The sequence below is a fragment of the Xenia sp. Carnegie-2017 genome, unplaced genomic scaffold (assembly GCF_021976095.1).
Source record: "Xenia sp. Carnegie-2017 unplaced genomic scaffold, XeniaSp_v1 HiC_scaffold_24, whole genome shotgun sequence".
NCBI classification, from domain to species: domain Eukaryota; kingdom Metazoa; phylum Cnidaria; class Anthozoa; order Malacalcyonacea; family Xeniidae; genus Xenia; species Xenia sp. Carnegie-2017.
This window is the reverse complement of record NW_025813487.1, coordinates 7,116,292-7,136,649: the sequence shown is the minus strand read 5'-3', so window position 1 is coordinate 7,136,649 and position 20,358 is coordinate 7,116,292. Positions and strand designations below refer to the sequence as shown.

Sequence of the window (20,358 nt, the reverse complement as noted above, 5' to 3'; positions counted from 1 at the left end):
GGCTCAAACAGGTCGTTGAAAGACTAATCACTCGAACTTTTTTTTTCATTGGCAAAGTAATTCAACCATAGTTAACTGGAAGAAACAAGGCGCCGCCGCGCAATGCATAACGGTATCAATTTACTGGTTAACGTATATGTTTACTGTGCTCACTATTTTAGCTACTTTTTCTATCATTCAATAATCTGTGTATACATCACAAATCCGGACGCTAGCAAATATCCAAATTACATTTGGATAAAAATATTTCGGATTTTCTTTATTTGAAAATTAGACGAAGACATAATTAATTAATTGAAGACATCGTTACAAGTAAAATACGTGTTTTTTTAAACAAAGGATAGAACGCTTCGTCTATCCATGTAAGTTAAATAATATCAGCCTGTCAGCCTCTGTAATACATCGTGCTAAGGTTCATTTTACAGACAAGAACTCCTACACTGCAGCTATATGATTAGCTGCAAGCAAGTCTTGACACAAAATAAGGTGAGTTGAATGATGGCGAGCCCTTAGGGCCACCGCCATCACCAATCGTCATTAAAATTACCTAAAATTTCATACAATCAAAGTGCATCTATCGCAGCCTTGAATTACCCACACATACCTGTCAATACGATAACATACATAAGTTACTATTTACCTATAAAATCGATAGTTTCTAGAAATCTGCTCTTTTCATTGGTCGAGATGTGTCGAATTGATCGAGAGGGACAAGTGGATTTACTTCACTATATCTTGTCGACTTGGTTAACCTACGAGGTGATGAGTCATCGTCTGCGAAACTCCTTTGAGTGACAAGCGGTTTCATGTTGGGCGCTTTCATTGTCCAGTTGACCTGAAAAAGAACTACGTTTTAGAGATCGTCAAACGTGACCTTGTCATATACGTCACTATTTGCTCTTTTTCTTCAATCCAATTGGTCATTCCAATTGACAAGATACTTGCAGTCAAGCAACTATGCCCCAGCAATCACAAATAGCTACACATGTAATGATCATCGTTGGTAGTAATCTATACACATCTATCATCGACAAAACCTTAATGTAACACAACCTAAAGTTTGATGGGCGAATATAATATTTACTCATGAATAAAACACGATATTTAAGAAATAAAAGATGTTTACTGTGTTTGCACAGGCTTATGCAAACCGAGGAGATCTTCGGAAGAACTCGAAAGCAGATCAGTGCAAGCCCGAGACCGAAGGTTGAGGGTTGCACATGCTCGAGAGGTTTGCATAAGCCTGTGTAAACACGAAAAACATCTTTTATTTCTTTAAAAATAAAAATGCAAAAAAGACAAACATTTTAATTTTTCTTCTAAAATGTATTCATGCTCAATTTGCAAATTCTCTATGACTGATTGATTGTTATGATTGGTTGAGCTCAGTTGTGTTTTGCAAAGGCCAATGCAAACACAGCTCTAGACCAATCAGCGCACACGTTTCATTGTGTTTAATTTATAATATGATTTAATAACTTACCACTGATCTGTTAGAACCTCGAAACTAGAAACGGAATAATGGCAAATCTTAATAATTATGAAATTCAACGTTGAGTCAAATCACTTGTTTATTGCTCACTTACCTTAGTAGAAGCGACATAAGAAGCTTTGACTGTTAGTATAACAGCATTCATCAAGTTTTTCGCAGCTGTTATAAGAGAAGTTGCACTTTCCAACTGATAAAGAGAAAAGGAAACTTTAAATCATGGTCTCGAAGTTAGCTAGTATATTAATTAAGCAAAGGAGACACAATTAGCTCCGCATATTTCATTTCAAGTTGGACGCTATGGCAACTACCGCTAAAGTGGTCAATTTATTTCGAAAAAGAAAGTCACAAATATCTCCGCTGGCAACGGACTTACCGCTGACACAACAACGGACTTACCGCTGACACAACTTCGACGCCACTGATTGTCTGGATATCAGCTTTCACTCGACTGGTGATGGTGAGTTGATGTGAAAAAAGAGAGACGCGTTGAATGTATGCGAGAAGATCGTTCTTCGATTGAGAATGAGGACACTAAAGTCAGGAAAAGAAACTTGGATGCAACACGAGTGCGAAAATCAAATACATGCAATAGAGAGCAATAAAAAGTACGGCCCTTGGGGCCGGTTGCAGAAGCCTGGATAGCGTTGTCCATTGGGCAGCAATTTTTAAACTTTTATAAAACCATAACGCAAAAATATAAGATTCGAATTGAGCAATCACTGAAATAAAATATTTTTCGAAGATAACGAATATTCTTTGTCGTAAGTAAAATACAAACACCTTTTGGAAAATTTTGCTATCCAATGGATAACGCTATCCAGGCTTCGTGCAACCGGTCTCTGCAATATAATATTTACAAGAAACTCAAGCTTTCATTTTGTTTTTTTAGAAAGACAATCTCTTTCGTTTGCTTAAATATCCAGATTAGACAATTGGCAAACGCAAAGGGTAACATTGACATTGTCTAAAGGACAGATTTTATCTTCCACTGGATACCATCGCAAGAACATCCTATCTTGTTGAGACATAAATGTAATTTTCTCACAATAATTAAGTTTAAAATAAACTGAAAGAATTTGCCCGGGCATTAGAGACGTACAATGCTCACATAATGAAGCATTTCAGGCGGCAAAAATTTGCCCTTGTTGTTCGCTATTATGTTTGCTCAACAAATAAATCACAAGCACCTTTTCAGCAACTTCTGTTGATAATTGATTTATTCTTTCGCCAGCTTTTGCAATACGCTACAACCAAACGCAAACAAAAAAATATCAGAATCACCCACAAGAGGAATAATTAACATAAATTTTCTACATATTGTAAGCCGGCACTTTGAAGTCATGCCCATTGAACTAAAATACATGCTTTCCATGTATTTTAGTTCAATGGTCATCTTGACATAGAAATGGCCAGAATTATTACATTGACGTCACATTATATTGTGACTATTTTTTTTTAATTTTCTCTTGTGCTGTGTTGTACATTGACATATATATAAGGCAGATTTTTCTCTACTTTTTTTTAGAATATCAATCACAAGTCGGAGTTCATCTGCTTCAGAATCGACACTCACCTTTGCCGCAGTTATAACGTCCATGGTTGTCTTCAATGTTCCAGTACCTCTGTTAATATAAAAAAACAAACAGCGTTTGTTTGATCTCAGATGACATAAGGAAAGTCGTGATTAACCAACGTACTAAAGTAAATGGTTTGAACCCAGGAGTATCGTTACAGGTTTGTAAATGTAGATCGTCCAGGTTGGTATAGTCTTGAGAAGGACTGTTTTTGTTGTTGTTGACTGACGTTTCGACAACCTTAGCGGTAGTCATCTTCAGAGTCAACAACGAAAACAGTCCTTCTATACCAACCTGGACGATCTACATTTACAAACATGTAATCAACGTACCTTGTAAAGTCCGACATATCCATCATCATCACACACATCTTCTTAGCCAAAACAACAATCTCGTTGCCAGATTCATCCCACTGTGACAACATATTTTCGAACCTCGATTTCTCTGAACGCAGCTCGGTTGACAGTTGTTCAATTTTCGCCTTATCTTCGGCGGGCATCGCTTTCATTTTTGCCTAGTTTTATGAAAAAAAAGATCGAAAAACTGACCCAATCACAAAGCACAACGCAATGCATCATGGTATATGGCTAAGCTATACGTATGTAAGTAGATATTAAAATGGAAATACGTAGATCGATACGCACCGCGCCATCTTACAACTGTCTCAATTTCATTAAGGTGTTGGCAGGTTTAATTTAAGAGGGCACCCCACCAATACAGTCTGCCATAACGGGAAATTTTTATCAAAGAAAAGGACATGAAAATATTATTTAGTAATGATTAATATAAAGCATACTTACCCTGTCACTCATTTCCGCGAAACTCGTTCCAGTTTCTTCATCATCGCTATCATTTTCAGGTTCAGGTTCGGGTTCGGCTGCGAGTTCGAAACCGTCGACGGCGACAAGCGAAGGCGGACGAACTAAAAGTAACAGGAAACGTGTTGAAACGTGCTGCACACGCATTTCGGAGAATCTCTGCAAAGCTCTTCATTAATAGTGATGCAAAATTCGTTAAACAAAATACCTGGTTCTTCCTCGACTGCCTTCACGGTAGCGGGTAAAGAAACAAAGTCGGATAATACTGAGGGTCCTTCGTATCGAGGCTTCGATTCCTGTGTGACCCAATCTACTGCATCTGGTCCCGTGTATCCCATAAATACCCAAGAGCCACCTGGTCCAGGATTTACATTACCAGTAGCACCGATACGACCAAGCGAATCCTTTGCTTCATTAACACTAACACCTGTAAATGAGCTTTGATCGTAAATCTGGATTTGACATTGATCTAATTTAATCCGGAGTTTATCTAAACTATGAATGTTTTATGCAGTGCGGTGTTTGAAACAGAGGTCATGGGTTCGAATCCCGTTGAGTCACCTGATTTTTTCAGGTTTATGAGACAATTGCTTAAAAATTGTCCAATAAAGTGCGAAGATCATATCTTCATCTAATTTATCTAAACTCTTGCATTCATATAATTGTTATTTAGTATAGACGTGTGCTCTCTTCTAGCTAACAATAGGGAGTTTTAGCAGAGCCTACGAGTACGACTACGAGTACGATTTACGTCATTTTGGCGCGAAAACATTGTTGCGACAACAAAAACACGTAGCCGTCATCAATCTGAGTACGATGTTTTGTAAAAAATTCGTAATCGCGACTACGATGTCTTTTTAAGCAAAGAAAGTAGGTATATGTCTTCATTCTGTAAGAAATTAGTTTACAGTACTATTTTCGAGCATCCAGGCTTTAATTTAGAACCCTTTTTGAGCGCAGATGTTCATTAAAAAGGAAAATATGACCTGCAAAACTTTCATGTATTTCGTACGCAAAGTGAAAGGTAAACAAACAATAAAATAGTACAAATATATCGTACATAAAACTTAAAATAGTGAAGATTTTTCAGTCTAAAGAGTCCTATATTCTTGTAAAACCAGTATTATCGATTCTTTGATATCATTATTGAAAAATAGAGCCGTAGCTGCTTCGCAAACGTCGGTGTTTTACACAATAAAAAAGGCTCGTTCTATTGTTTACAACTAAAGCAAAATTTTGACCAAGCGACAACGACAACAAACTTCCTCGTGCCATTCTCTTACACGGTCAAATTTCGTACTCGTAGTCGTAGTCGTACTCTTGCTAAAACTCCCCATTATTCTTCACAACGACCGTATAAGGAAAACAACAGTAGAGTCTCTAAAGTCGCCCCAACGCACGAGTTATTTTCGATATCGGTTAACTCAAAAGGTCAAATCTTAAACCACGTTGTAAAAACGATATTTTTCAATGAGTTTAAAGGAATGGAAGGTTGAGGTAGTTGATACAAACGCGTATGAACCCTTTTATTTGAATAAAAACGTAAATGCTGCAAAGCTCTTAAAAGTTCTTATACTTTCGTGAAGGCGGTCGTACTTTCGCGTTTCTTTAGTTTAAATGTTAAAAAAAGACGGCTGCTTTCAAGTGGGCTGCAGTTACTTTCCCTCTACGATAATACTGCATACCTTTAGTATCTTGTGTAGCAATGAGTACAATCCTTTCGTTCGGTAAACCATCGAGAAAACGTTGCATTTCAACACCTTCGTTCTTTGATGCATCACCGGTATCAAAACATTTCGATGTGACAAAGTTTCCACTGTCGTCGAGGACGACAACGTTATGACCTCGGTGTTTCATGCTTCTTTCTACACCGTTTACTTTTATGCTACAGTAGCCTAACTTGTTAGGGTCGTCGGAGCCTTCGCCACGAAGAACTATCTTGATTTTCCCTGTAATTTTATGATTATACCCAAGCTTAATGCTGGAAATAAACAATTCTAAAAGAACTGTTTTTAAACCGTTTTGGGTTAGTGTTCCAGTTTCAAACAGTTCTTTTAAGAACTATTATGTTATTATTTTGACCATTCGCCGTGGTATTTTCTCTTTTTAAAACAATTTCTAAATTTGACAAAATCTTTTTTTGCTGGTATAGAATAAATTCAATCTTAATGTAAAGGAATTTCGATTAACTTTGGACAAAACCAACTTCAATAGATATTTTAGACCATTGACTACACACATACAGGGCAGCAATGTTTAAAATTTGTTACCCTGTTCATGAGCCGGTGTGAACATGAGATTCGACACCAACGTTGGTCCTTGCCCTGCAGGACGACTCTTCTCGTGTATCCATGGTTTCTGCTCAGGTCCCGTGTATCCAGCAAACGCCCAAGATGATCGGTAACCGGAATCAAATGGCCCTTGAGCTCCAAGTCTTCCAAGGGCGGGAGCAGCGTACTCGACCCCAGGACCTACACGGTTAACGACATTACAACAACAATAATAATAAAAGAGGCTGAAGTTGATAAAACGCACCAGTAGTTTCCTGGGTAGCAACCAATACAATATGGTCTTCGGGCAATTCATCCAAAAATTTTCCCATGGCAACGCCACCCTCTGGCGCTGTTGTGTCGAAATTTTCCGACGCCACAAATTCTCCTGCGGGATCCAACACGACCACGTTATGTCCAACTCGCTTGTGACAATACTCTACTCCGTTCACCTTGATAGATGCCACACCCATACCACCAACGTCATCGCCACCAGATGCCCGGATGTCGTAATGAACTTTACCTTGGTAAAAAATAAAAGTTATAAAACAGTCAAACCTTAATGCGAATTATTACACACAAACACAAAAGTCAGAAATCTATTCCTTTAAATTGTAACATTCTCGATGAAATTGAAAGAGGGTTATCTCATCTCGTTATATTTAGTTACAGTTTTCCGAATATGTTTTATTACATATACTTCATGAAATTGTCGTAACTTTTAGTTGCAACTATTATACGTAATATGTTTGGGTATATGTGCGTGTTTATGTGCGAGTAGATAACGATATTAATGTGTATTGTGTATTTTTAATGACCATATAATGCAGGACTTCAATGAAAAACACACAAGTGATGTGAGGATCTTGAATATACAAACAAATACAATTCGATCAATCATGAAAATACAATAATTGTGTCTTTTCAAGGACAGCAGTAAGAGAATACAGAGAACGACACCAGAATTGAAGGGCTTAACACAGATGAACGTAAAAAACGTCACGAGATTAAAGTGAAGGGCGAAAGAGGAGTTTAAAAAATCTTGTTTCGGAAAATTATTTCAAATATGGTCATATGCTTGGACGAGTCTGAGATGAAGAAGACTTTGAAATAAAATACTGTTCAATAAAGACTCTGTCGTGGTGATAAATCTACAAAATGTTTCAAAAATAGCAATGGCCATGGTATACGGGCCAAAACAACGCAAGACTTCTAGCAAAAGAACTGGTTTACAACCAAAACACCGACCCAATAAATCTAAAAAGAACTGTTTTAAAACACGGGATTCATTCCGACAGACTACTCAAACAGGTGTCAACGTCTGCAAAATGAAAACGTAAAATCAATCGATTGAATCGACGTTCATAATGGAATGAAAAAGTAAACGTTAGAACACCTAGCTTATTTTGGCCTTCCACCATGGCAATTGCTCACTTTAAAACAATTTTAAAACACTGTTTCTACCTTAAACACTTTTACCTGCAGCTTGTATTTGTTCATAGGCGGCCTCTTCTTTAGCGACAGTCAATTCTTGTTGAACCTGGGCCGTGTAAATTGGATCGATATTCGTTTCCAACCCGTTAATGTAACGTTTCTACATCAAATTAGAACGTAAACCTTAGCAAGAGCCTAAAACCTTCGAGGAAACGATGCAAAAACATTCATACCGTTTTCACGTTAACTGCTTTTCTCACATCTCTTATTGCATCGTAAACCTATATAATAATCAAATTCTTACAGTCTTCATAATAATCCAATTCATGTTATAGCTACGGCGATAGAAAAATGAACAGTTTAACTTTAAGTGCGTGTGACATTTTAAATTATATTTTCATTGAATAGAACTTTTAAAATGACACTGCACTTTCTAGAGTTCATTCCTAAGATATCGAAGTTTTTTGAATAAGTCCGACTCATACAACTCGTGAAGTCATTCTGCATAATAAATCGACGCACACTTTCAGACATCCGCCAGTTTCCTTGCAAACTTTTGGTTGATACGATTGGGCAGTTTTCATGCGATCAATTCTTCACAACGAAGGAACTCCGCTCCACTGACGTAACAAATCAGCAAATATACCTCAAAATTTCAAATTTTCATGATGCAATGTGACGTCACAAATTTTGCAAAGCGTACATTAACGACACAAACTACAATATCTTGAGAACGAAGTGTCATACGAATAAACGGTTTTAGAAGAAACGCTATCTATTTGAACGTTATGTTCAATGAAAATATAATCTAAATAGCACAACTTTCGTGTCGTGTGCACTTTAAACGCCTTAAACATGTAGCAAGATGTAACAACATGAAGTTCGGTGAAAATTTGGTGAACACTTCACCAGACCAGACATGATGTTTACTTACAAGTTGCGATGCCTGAACAACAGCTTCCCCGTCAATTTTCTCGCGAGGATTTCGGTTCAAAGTTTCCACAGTTGAATCGACGACGTCGGAAAATCTTGGAATAACTGTAGAAGTTATAAATGTAAGCAATAATTAGTTTTAAATTCTTTTAATAGTTGCTACAGACCTTGTGGTCATTACAAAAACAGACGATAGAGCGATTTAACAACTAACTTATCAACTGCACACTCGCAATCCAATTCATGATTTGGAATAAAACGATTCCAACGGATATTATATAGTTGTACTGAAAGATGAAACTTTGCTATTTGAATGTATTCGTTCAACTCCAATTAGAAAAACAAACAGAAGTGTTAAGTTATGAACGCGCTTTGTTTTGTGCTAATTAGCGGAAATGCAACTTGTGCAGACAATTATCTGTTCATTTAGCCATTTGTAATCAAAGAGTCAAAAACTCGAACCTATCGATTTCATATCTCGCCAGAGCTACACATATCCCAGCAGAGCTACACATATCCCACCAGAGCTACACATATCCCACCAGAGCTACACATATCCCACCAGAGCTACACATATCCAACCAGAGCTACACATATCCCACCAGAGCTACACATATCCCACCAGAGCTACACATATCCCACCAGAGCTACACATATCCATTGAGTTCTATAATAACTGGAGCGGCTATCTCAAGCGCGGCCTTAGATATCTGATGACGCCAAAAAAATGGCGGATTTCGTCCGTTGCCGCTGAGATTTACCGAAATTGACCGCTTTTCCGAAAATTTCACAATTTCCCACTCCCTCCTGAGGAAAGAGTGAAGAAAATGTATGTGTGTATTTGGGATTTGGCAAGCAATTTTTTGATGAAAATCACGATAAAAACCTACAATTCCTAACAGCGAGTCAACCTAGCTTTCCAGTTATCGGCTCCTACGAGGATGTATTTATAACTATCGACGAAAGAGCTATATGTCGGCTACACATCTATGAATGCAGATATGCGTCGTTTTCTTACCAGCGTCAAACTTGTTTGATCGATTAAACTCTTTAGTCTATACAAAAAAGTATATCATAGTTCATCTCCACAGTGGTTCACGAGAGAAAGTTAGCTTATTTGTTATCATTGCTATTTTGCTTCTTTTCATGGAAAGGCAATGGCTTTTTCGCCACAATTGTAGGATTTTTACTTGTTTCTTTAAAAAAGTAAATATTAAATCTCTGGATATTTACGGATTTTCTGTAATTGAGTTTCATATTAAATTTCAAAAAGACTCAAGTCTGCATAGGTTTGGTAAATGAAAACAAACAATATTGTATAGAAATTACTTTAAGTAACCTTTTGTGATGTTCTGAAGTGCAACTGCATCAAATACTTGTAAAGTTGTAGCACATTTTGATTTTGTTGTATTGATATATAAATTGGGCAAAATGCAAATAATCATCAAAACACTTATGCTTCCAATGGTGTTTATAATTCATTTTAGTTTTAATACTTCTACCCTTCTTTTTCACTTTGTTTTGTTTTTCCTATATTTTCAATATAAGTGCACAATTTGAATGATTAACACAGTTTTCACTTCAATAATAAATTTCATAAGCAGTTGGTAGTGCATTTTGTTCTCTGAGTATCCACATTTGGTGTTTTCTTCATACATGAATGATGAAATGCATATGGATATGCAAGGCAATAAAACCAAATGAATTAAATACCTATAGTGTACTTTTATGCTAGAAGCTTAAAAGCTTTCTAGAAATTATAAAGTTATTGGATTATATTACCTCTATATCATCAATCTCATGAAAAGAAATAAGAAGCAAAATATTTGTAGAAAAGCTTTGAAAAAAAAACATTTATTTAAAAAGCAGCAATGATGCATATGATAAATCTCCATTCTGTACTCTAATAGGTAAATAAGCTCAAACTGTTTCTTAAAGAAATATAAGAAATATATAAGAAATATACAGTACAGTAATTTTAAAGGTTTCATCACTGAATCTTTAATGCTTCAGTATAGTGCATTAGATATTAGTAACATTTAAACAACACTCAACTAAAATATTTTGATAAAGATATGACATGATTTAAACATTAAGTTATATAAAACCCAATGGCTTATTCAGTTTAATGCTTCACATCTGCATCAAGTCATCATCAATCTCAGTACAAATGTTTACATAGACACAAACTTTATGGCCTTTCCATTTTATATGTTGTGAATTGACATTTAATTAAGCATCAAAACACACACAACCTTCTTTTTCTTTTGGTTCATGAACTTTAACTTCAAAGCATTCAAGGCATCATTAGTGAATCCATTGTCTCCATCCATAGAATTTGACCATGATCAAATTAAATAACTCTGGATAAGGCAGACAATAAATCAATTATCTTTACAGCATTATCATTTTTTTAAGACTCTGCCTGGTCAATAACATCTTCCAGTCATCTTTACTCCTTGGTCTTCCCTGCATGTTGTCAGCAAATAGAACATAACAAGCTCTGCTCCAAATCATGGGTACTGTTGGGGCTGATCATTTCTTCTTGATACTTTTCACAGAGCAAAATGTGTGCAGGGTCTTTTTTGCTTTAGGGAAACTATTTTGCAAATAGATAGGTAAATTTACGATTTCATGCATTAACAAATGACAGAAAAGTATGCAGAATTTTATAGACAAAAACAGGAAAACATCAGTATATTTGGCGTTCAAGTCAGTCTTAAAAAATACGATCTTTAATATGTATTTTATGGCTTTTCAAGTGCATGTATAATTGCTTTTCAATCGTTGACGGACTAACAAAACAAACAACTACCTCACCTGTGAGAAGCGATATGTTCCTTTTTGTGGAAACTACGACATCCAACAATTGAACGATTGAAGTGTTGGCATTATAAAAGAAATGCCAAAAAAGAATCGTCACAGAATATGGAACTAACGATATCCATATTCTGTGATATCGTGTTTGTTTTTGAAAAATTCTTTATAATTTACTATAGACACCAGGGGGAGGTCGAGAATATTATTTTTCTGCAAAGCGATCATTTCAGCGGAAATACGTCCGTTGGCCGCCATTTTTTTGGCGACCTCGCCCCAGTAAAGTTAGCCGCTCCAGTTATTATAGAACTCAATGCACATATCCCACCAGAGTTACACATATCCCAGCAGAGCTACACATATCCAACCAGAGCTACATGCCAGTGACAGATTTTACCCAGCGTTAATCGAACATATGTGAAAGTTGGAAAACACTTACTGTCTTCCTCGAGTGATTTCACAGTCTTCTGTACATTTTCAGTATAAGGTCATTGCTCGAAATTTTCCATTTCAGCCAATACCACTGCAGCAACGCGCTCCGTGCATCCACGAATGAGACCAGCAGTCCCATCCAGCGTCTCCACATCTCTCTCCTTTGTCGCCTTGATACAGGATTCAACGTCCTCTCAATATGATTTTCTATCAAAAAAACAATTAAATACTTATACAGCAACTGTAAACAGCACATTAGTAGGAAAGGAATGTTGTGGTAAAGTTTGAAGCAAAACACACGCTTGGAAACTGGCTAATACTGTTGTACATTTTGTGTCTAGGTAATCTTTCTTACTACGTTGAACTCATTAGGATCGACGACAGTCACTAGACTTAATTGAGCAAAATGACACACAGCACAAAACATAACACAACAAACACAAACATGCACTAAGAATACACCATGATAAATCATTAGTATATTAAGCAGGTGAGGTGATCAATGTGTTCATACCTGAAACAGTTAGAAATTCGTCAATCTCCGTGATCTCATCCACAGCTTCAACCAGAAGATGAACTTGACTTTCCCAAGTCGCTTTGAATGTGTCGATATTGGCACGTGCCGTACGACTACGTGGGCGGGCTGCCAACGTGCGGGCTGCATTTATCACCTAAAAGTGAGGACTTTACTCGCAAAAGCTAGGCAAAAAAAAAGCGGTGTGCGAGCATAAGAAGACTGGGGCTGAATAATACAATGTGTCGCAATACATTTGAATGCAAACTTTTTCATAAGACCTACACAGACACAACAACAAATATATAGTTGTTTTACCAACCTGTGGACATAAATTGTGAATTTTCTTGGTGATCACTCGAACAAGTTTAACTCCCTCAGCATTATTAGACACAGAGCAAGCAAGATTGGCGACCTCAAGTGACACAATAAAATGGCATTTTTTACATTTACGTTAACCTGTTGCAATTTTGAAAATATGTTAGTCAATGCAGGTACACATAAGTACACAGAGCAAGCGAGATTGGGTATATGTGCGCGTTTTATCTCCCCTCTCCCTCCAGGTTTGTTTATGCTGGGTTTTTTCCCGGAGTGCTCCAATAGTTTCTTCCTTTATCTTGCACTCGTACTTATAAGGCCACGTACCAACTGGTGGTGAGTATACATTTCGCAAGGTGGATAGACTATCTTACTTTTCGTTACGACTAAACGGTTGAAATAACATATACTGTATGCTACAACTCTTTACCTCTTCCAGCTTCGCAGCTCCTTCGCTGAACACAATGGCGCATTCCTCGACCCCACGTTGATTACCATCTTTGGCAGCGTCAACAAGCAACATCAGCGGTACAAGAGTGTCGAGAAAGGTATCCGAGATATGATCAGCCACGGCAACACGCATCTAAAACATAAATTTCTGACAATAAGAAAGCCATGTATGTCTGTTGAGTGTTGACGCATGATGTTTACGGCCGTAGTCAACACACTTTTACACAAGTTTTACACGTTTTACAGATTGGAGAATAAAGATACAAACTTGACGTCGTAGATCTTGAGTTTTGTCGGCCATGCTATCAATGGACTCATTAAGTTCATCGTTCGGTGTCGGTGTCTGTTTTGTCTCGGCCTGCGCAAAAAGAAAAACAAACCAAATAAAGGCAAGACGAGACCATCAATTTCATTTCCAGCAACGTAAACGGCATGACTTTAGCCTTACATAATGTATGTATATAGAAACAAGTTCTTGTAGGGCCGTGTGAACTTTGACGCATTCTTCGAGTAACCTTTCCTTCGTTGTTGGACGTGTTGTTGGTAAGTCGGATAATCTTCGCGCTCCGGATAAAATCCTTTCAGTTTGTTCTTCAATTCTCAATTGAGTTCGTCTTTCGAGAAAGGCGGCCGGGTCCATGACAAGACTCGCCTGGGAAATGAAGTAAGTCAATTAGGAAATGGTGGTTTTCACTGTAACTATTTGACTTGTGATGATGCTTAAAGTGAATGGTTTGAACCGGGAGTATCGCTCCATGTATTGAAGGGCAACTACCATGATCTATCTCACCTCTCTGTGGATACTGGTGGATTGAAGGCGCAACTACCATGATCTATCTCACCTCTCTGTGGATACTGGTGTATTGAAGGCAACTACCATGATCTATCTCACCTCTCTGTGGATACTGGTGTATTGAAGGCAACTACCATGATCTATCTCACCTCTCTGTGGATACTGGTGTATTGAAGGCAACTACCATGATCTATCTCACCTCTCTGTGGATACTGGTGGATTGAAGGCAACTACCATGATCTATCTCACCTCTCTGTGGATACTGGTGGATTGAAGGCAACTACCATGATCTATCTCACTCTCTGTGGATACTGGTGTATTGAAGGCAACTACCATGATCTATCTCACCTCTCTGTGGATACTGGTGTATTGAAGGCAACTACCATGATCTATCTCACCTCTCTGTGGATACTGGTGTATTGAAGGCAACTACCATGATCTATCTCACCTCTCTGTGGATACTGGTGTATTGAAGGCAACATGATCTATCTCACCTCTCTGTGGATACTGGTGTATTGAAGGCAACTACCATGATCTATCTCACTCTCTGTGGTGTATTGAAGGCAACTACCATGATCTATCTCAAAGGCAACTACCATGATCTCACCTCTTACTGTCAAACTTCTGTCCAGGTATAATGACATCATCAGCATATTTATCCTCATCGTCATCGTCATCGTCACTTAATTTCTCCTATGAACATAAAATGTTATGCACGTAAGTGACAACTGAAACGTCGAGATACTGGGTGAAACAGGGGGGGGGAGAATTCAAAATTCAAGAACGCACTTTTTCCTCAACTTTCTTTCCGTCCATTAAATCTTGATGCAGTTTATCCGATTTCAGCTGTTGTTTCGCCTACAAAGAAATATCAGTAAGCTTCGCTTTAGAAAACTTATAGATAAAGATGAGGTCCATACATAAGCGCACGGGAGCTATCATTTCTGGAGAGGGAGTAAGAAATTTTCCCAATTCACAAAGAGGTCCCGCCGTAATTTCGCCCGTTAAAATTTGCCCAACTTTCCAACTGCCCTGTCCCGTACGCCTATGGGTGCATAAAGTACTCGTATCAATGATAAATATAGATCAATCGGAGTAGAATATTTAGATGAATGAAAAGAGAACTTTACTCCGTGATGAGTACTCGCAGTGCTACTGGCCAAGAGGTTCATTAAGTAAGAATGCGATGATAAGAACAATTTGAAGTTCGGTTTCTTTGTTCACAAAACTTTCGCTTACCATTTCCATTTTTGATATTCTTCTAGCACCCTTTGGTGTTCTTCAGGATCATATCCAACCCATCTTAAAGTAACGAACACCATGCAAAATCAATGGCGAAGTACTCGCTGTGTACATAACTACAGCGACGTATCACTGAACAATCCCACTTCATGTGTAAACCATGTATACCTGTCTCTTTTGCCATCGTAGTCAAAGCTATGTTGTTCAGGGACATATTCGTCGGGTTTTATATCTTCACCGGTGAATTTAGCACCTACACGTCTAGGACGCTACCAAGTTAAGTGAAATAAATACTACAGATTGTAAAATAAGCAACGCGATTTATGAATGCCATATTTTCATACTTTAAAGATCATTTTATTAAATTACAACATGCAGGGTGCAATCACAAGAGTCGTTTAAATGTTTCTTGTTGTGCGTAGATTACCGTGAAGCATTGACTTTAAGCCCTCTGAATATAACAACACGCCCATTGTATTAGCCCATCATATATCGCTCACGAAAGTAACACGTGCAGGTCTTACAGTCGAGAGTCTAAGGTAATCCTTTAATCATGCAAGTGATTGATTTAAAGTTATAACCGGATCCGGATTTAGGCTCTACTATCCTCGATGTTCGGCTAGGCAAAATTCCCATAAAAAAAGACCGACGCCACTAATCAATCTCATCAGACAACAAGAGTTAAAAAAGATTTCAAATACATAATTATCATGAAAGAAACCTCAAGACAGTCTTTTTTCTTGTGAGTAATCGCACCACAGTTTTCACAGGCTCCCTTTCGAAATTTTATCGCTGCAGTCTAAAGATTTAGATGGCTTACATTACATAATTTTCAAAACGATGAAAAATCACCAACGTGTAACTCACTACCTCTTTCAAGCCACGTTTATACGATGCATCAATTTTCGCAAACTGTTTTTGCCTTTCTTCCTGTGGCCTTTGATGCTTGAGAGTTGGTCTAAATATTGAGAAAAATCATTTAAGGTCTGCATTTGTACTTTTACACAGGACGTGGTTCGAAATAAAACAATCTTACACCTTTTCATTATAGAATAATATTCATTGCAATGTTATGTGGTGTTCATTGCTAAACACAAGGATGAATCTAAAAATGATTTTGTGAAGGGAATGGTGTTTCTCAAGCTTGGATTGCATTTCCATGGTTACTTGTCAATGTAGCATATCTGACTTTTTTTTGTTAAACAACTATTGGGAGTTCAATTCTAGTAAAGGCTTATTTTTGGTTAGTACTGTGCACTTGCAGCAGTTTTGATATATTTTTCAAAGGGAGTCTAAATTTATGTCAAAACAAAAGCTCTGGCAGTCAGATTTTTGTAAATGAGTAAAAACATTAATGTTTGAAGTCAAAAATCAGATAGAGTCGAAATATAGTATTTAATTTATGTATAACGAAAGATAACATGACATCTTTCGTTATACATAAATTAAAATACTATATTTCGACTGTATCTGACACTATGACAACTCTCAGAGCAGTATTTTTGCTCTCACACTATGACAACTGCATAATGTGAGAGCAAAAATATTTTTATGACAAAGTGATTCAGAGACAAGGTGCTGTTTTTCATGAAAGTAAAACTATTTTGTAAAAAACCTTTTCTTCATTCATAGCAAGATTTTCCAGTGTGGTGGGTAGTTACAGTATTTGAAAGACCGTGAAAATTAACACTAAGTTTTTTTGGCCAAAGCTGAAGTTTTTATCCGACCAGATCCAGAACCTGAGGTGAAGGTGAAAACCCTCGAAAACTACTCTTTGCATTAGCAAGTTGCTTTGAAAGTTCAAGATGTTGATGTTGAACTTCGGAAATTGATTGCTTTACACTAAAGTCAACAATTTTGTTCTGCATATACTATTTGTATTTCAGTAAACAAACAAGTTGAATATATGATTTTGCATCAAATTTAAAAATCCAAGCCAGCAACCTCAGCAACAAACTATACGAAACAACACAATATAAACTATTTAACATACCCAGATGCTCCATAGTACCAAGGTGCATCCGAAATATATTGAGGAATATGAGGGTTGATGTCTCTAGATAAAGCAAAATATTGAACGTATCAGATATTATGAAAATATTTACACAATTCATAAATAAAGTACTTTAAGCACTACTTTACAAGATCTTCAGTGGTTTAAAAAACCAAGTAATTTTAATTATCGCATAACAAGACAACACTTGGACATAGGATTTTATAAAGTGAATGGTTCAGACACACATGACATGTTTTCTCTCACAATATGTGTTATATTTATTCCACATACAATCTAGAATTATTATATAAACTTTAAAATTTAAACAATAAACAAACTAGTATATTTTAAATTTATTTATATATAACGTGAATCATTTCTAAGTAATATATTTTTAATTTGAAATGCTTCGTAAAATTCATAAATAATGAGATATAAATTAGTTGAACTTGAAATCGAATGTTTGAAGTAGAAGGAAACTGTTAAGTATTCGCAATCACAAAATTACGAACATAAAAGGCGCAAGATGGTTAGCCTTTGACAAGTAAAAGAAAGTTTAGACGGTACACATACTTTCCTGTTTCATCCTGCAAAGCTGGTGCAGTTCCTGCCTTTCTAGCTTCTTCTAATTCTTTTCTTTCATCCAATCTGTTCTTGTCATTTTTTGCTGAGAACTTGCCGCACTTGCAGCTAAATCGAGAGATCGGAGCACAGACGCCATATTGAAATTTGGCACGTGAAACGTGAACTGAAAGATAAATACACCATCGTTGCGCGCGCGAATTGTTTTATCGTCTTGCCGCGAAATACGATTTTACCCACTTTAACTTTTTTGTAAAAAAACATCATCGTATGCGCATAAAATAAATAAATTCTTTCCACTTTCTTGTGTTAATGTATTTGTATTTGAGACAGTGCATGGGATGAAGTGTTAATAAATTTAAATACTTACACGGACACTTACCAGACAGAATACGAATAAACGACATCGTTTGGTTTTGGAAAAGAAAATATATTTAGGCAAGTGTTTTGCCGTGTTTTAGAAATAATGACGTAATATACTGAACCCACGCATCAAATTTCAATATGGCGTCTGTGCTCCGATCTCTCGATTTAGCTGCAAGTCATCACATAAAAATTCTTGATTTGCAAAGAAAAAGATTGGACTCGCTGAAATCTTGCAAACAAGCCGATTAAACGACTATACTAATAACCTATGGTAAGATATTGAAAGATGTGCATCTGCGATTCGTCTAACTGGCAAATGCTGTAAAGTTTTCAATGATGCATGATTCATGGCTTAGTTTTTCAAATAATAAAGACAATATATATTTATTAAATATCATGCTCTTATTAAAACCCGCAGGCAAGCTTTTAAATGTAACAACAAATAAATTTCTGTCAATTACATTTTCAGTTAACTGTCGACAAGCATGTCACCTGATTTTTTCAGGTCCTGAGACGATTGCTTAAATTGTCCAGCAAAGTGCGAAGATCATATCTTCATTTAATAGTTCAGTGGTGTTATCACAGTTCTCTTTGCTCCAATTTTTGCACGATTTTATACTTTACTAAGCAGTTTGGTGAGAGGATACAAATTGAACAGGTGACGTAGCCTGTTTCATTTTTTCAAAGATTATGATTTGTTTTCACCACTTTCAAAGAGAAAGCAGTTTTGGTGTGCTAGTGAGGTCTATTAAACCAGACGGCAGCTACGTACCATACGCTTTAGTAAATTTTATTTTGAATTTGAGACCAACGCCCGTTTTCTAAACGCTCTCTCACGCTAATCGGGTTCTCTCTAATTAATAGCAGAGTGATTTCTTCTACAATTGCAAGATTTTTGCTAAAATATTCCAATAGAATAAGCTTCCACATTTACATGAAATGTTTTACGAGCAGTATGTGAATTATTTCTGCAATGCTCAGCAATATATCTCGTTTTGCCCGAGTTATATATGTTTTAACAGACTGACTACGGAATAGTTCCTTTCTTATTCTCTCAAAATGATGTCTGAATATGAGTAGCTACTCAAAATAAACTCCTTTCTCACTTCTTAATCATAAATGCATGTGCGTTGATACAAACTTTTATTATACGCACGCAGCAATACGCAGATGTTCATTCTTTCCGGCAAATTTCCTTTAGTGCTGGCAAGAATTGTATTTTTTTAATGAACATCATTGATACACCCATTAAGAAATTAAAATTACATATATGTCAACTAAATCTATTTCATTAAATATTACGTATTGTTTGCTGGGCAGTACTATTTATCTAAAGATCTATTTATTTTGCTGTTTTCTAACTGACTAAGAAAATCATCTTCAACGGACTCCTCCTTATGCACTGGGAAATACATTTCGTCATCATCTAGATCATCATTAAGATAACTTCTCCTAAGTCAAAAGAAAAGTCATTTGATTCGCAATTCTATAATTACTACACGAGGATTCATGTTTAGATATGTTTTGATAAGTCGTTGGTCCATGATTTGGCATGGCAGTATACTCACCATCAGATGTCTCTTGAATAGGCAAAATAAGGTGGAACTCATCGGCTGAATTAGATCCATTATTGTAACCAACCATTCTACTTCTACATATAGAAAGTTTCAAAAGTACGGTTAAGTTTTGTAATATAAAGGATGTCTCGAATAAAGTACAAAATATTGATTAAATCACGAATGGCAATATATTGGTGTTTTATTGATATAGTGAATGATTTAAACCCGTGAGTATCGTTACATGTTGTATGTAGTCTTTATCCAGCTCACAGTCCTAGGGCCGGTTGCACAAAGCCTGGATAGTGTTATCTATTGGATAGCGAAAATTTTCAAACTTGTAAAAAAAGCGTTTATATTTTTCTTACGACAAAGAAATTTTGTAATCTTCGAAAGAATATTTTATTTCAGTGATTGCACAGTTCAAATCGTATATTTTTCTCTTATGAGAGATTTTATGAGCGTTCAGAAAAATTTACTATCCAGTGGATAACGCTATCCATTCTTCTTGCAACCAACCCCAGCGGCAAAAAAAGAAATTGTTTCATTTTCAATGACTTTGACGCTGATCTGAAGTATTTACACATTCTTGGAACTTTTGTTGTCTTTAAACATCCGGGGAGTTTTATTGCGCACCTTTTGAACTGCTTTAAACTTCTTGACTGTTTTCGTTGTCACACCTGCAAAAGTACGAGAATCAAATAATTCTTTAAATTTCAGTAAAATTGGTATTTCATAGATGTGTGTATAAAGGGTCCATTTTCATATACT

The 20,358-nt window shown here is 36.5% G+C and overlaps 1 protein-coding gene and 1 pseudogene across 1 annotated transcript; both read right to left on the bottom strand.

Annotated features, from left to right (window-relative positions):
- Nucleotides 1–306: 306 nt before the first annotated feature.
- On the bottom strand, nucleotides 307–14,685 carry LOC124451652 (annotated as a pseudogene).
- Nucleotides 14,449–18,112, bottom strand: LOC124452045 (pre-mRNA-splicing factor SLU7-like). The gene is made up of 10 exons (XM_047002638.1): nucleotides 18,036–18,112; nucleotides 17,657–17,831; nucleotides 17,081–17,143; nucleotides 15,958–16,045; nucleotides 15,809–15,886; nucleotides 15,256–15,356; nucleotides 15,085–15,147; nucleotides 14,776–14,890; nucleotides 14,635–14,703; nucleotides 14,449–14,538 (listed from the first exon to the last, which is right to left on the bottom strand). Exons 1-10 carry the CDS (start codon nucleotides 18,070–18,072, stop codon nucleotides 14,449–14,451), a joined length of 879 nt encoding a protein of 292 aa, XP_046858594.1. The 5' UTR covers nucleotides 18,073–18,112.
- Nucleotides 18,113–20,358: the final 2,246 nt, after the last annotated feature.

Bases quoted from the DNA above. Each gene is read 5' to 3' on its own strand.
- LOC124452045 (XM_047002638.1), bottom strand. From the start codon at position 18,072: ATGTCGTTTATTCGTATTCTGTCTGGTAAGTGTCCGT. The intron at 15,887-15,957 runs GTAGTGAGTTAC...CTAAATCTTTAG, and splicing joins ATAAACGTGGCTTGAAAGAG to ACTGCAGCGATAAAATTTCG. The intron at 14,539-14,634 runs GTGCGTTCTTGA...TTATGTTCATAG, and splicing joins GAAAGAAAGTTGAGGAAAAA to GAGAAATTAAGTGACGATGA.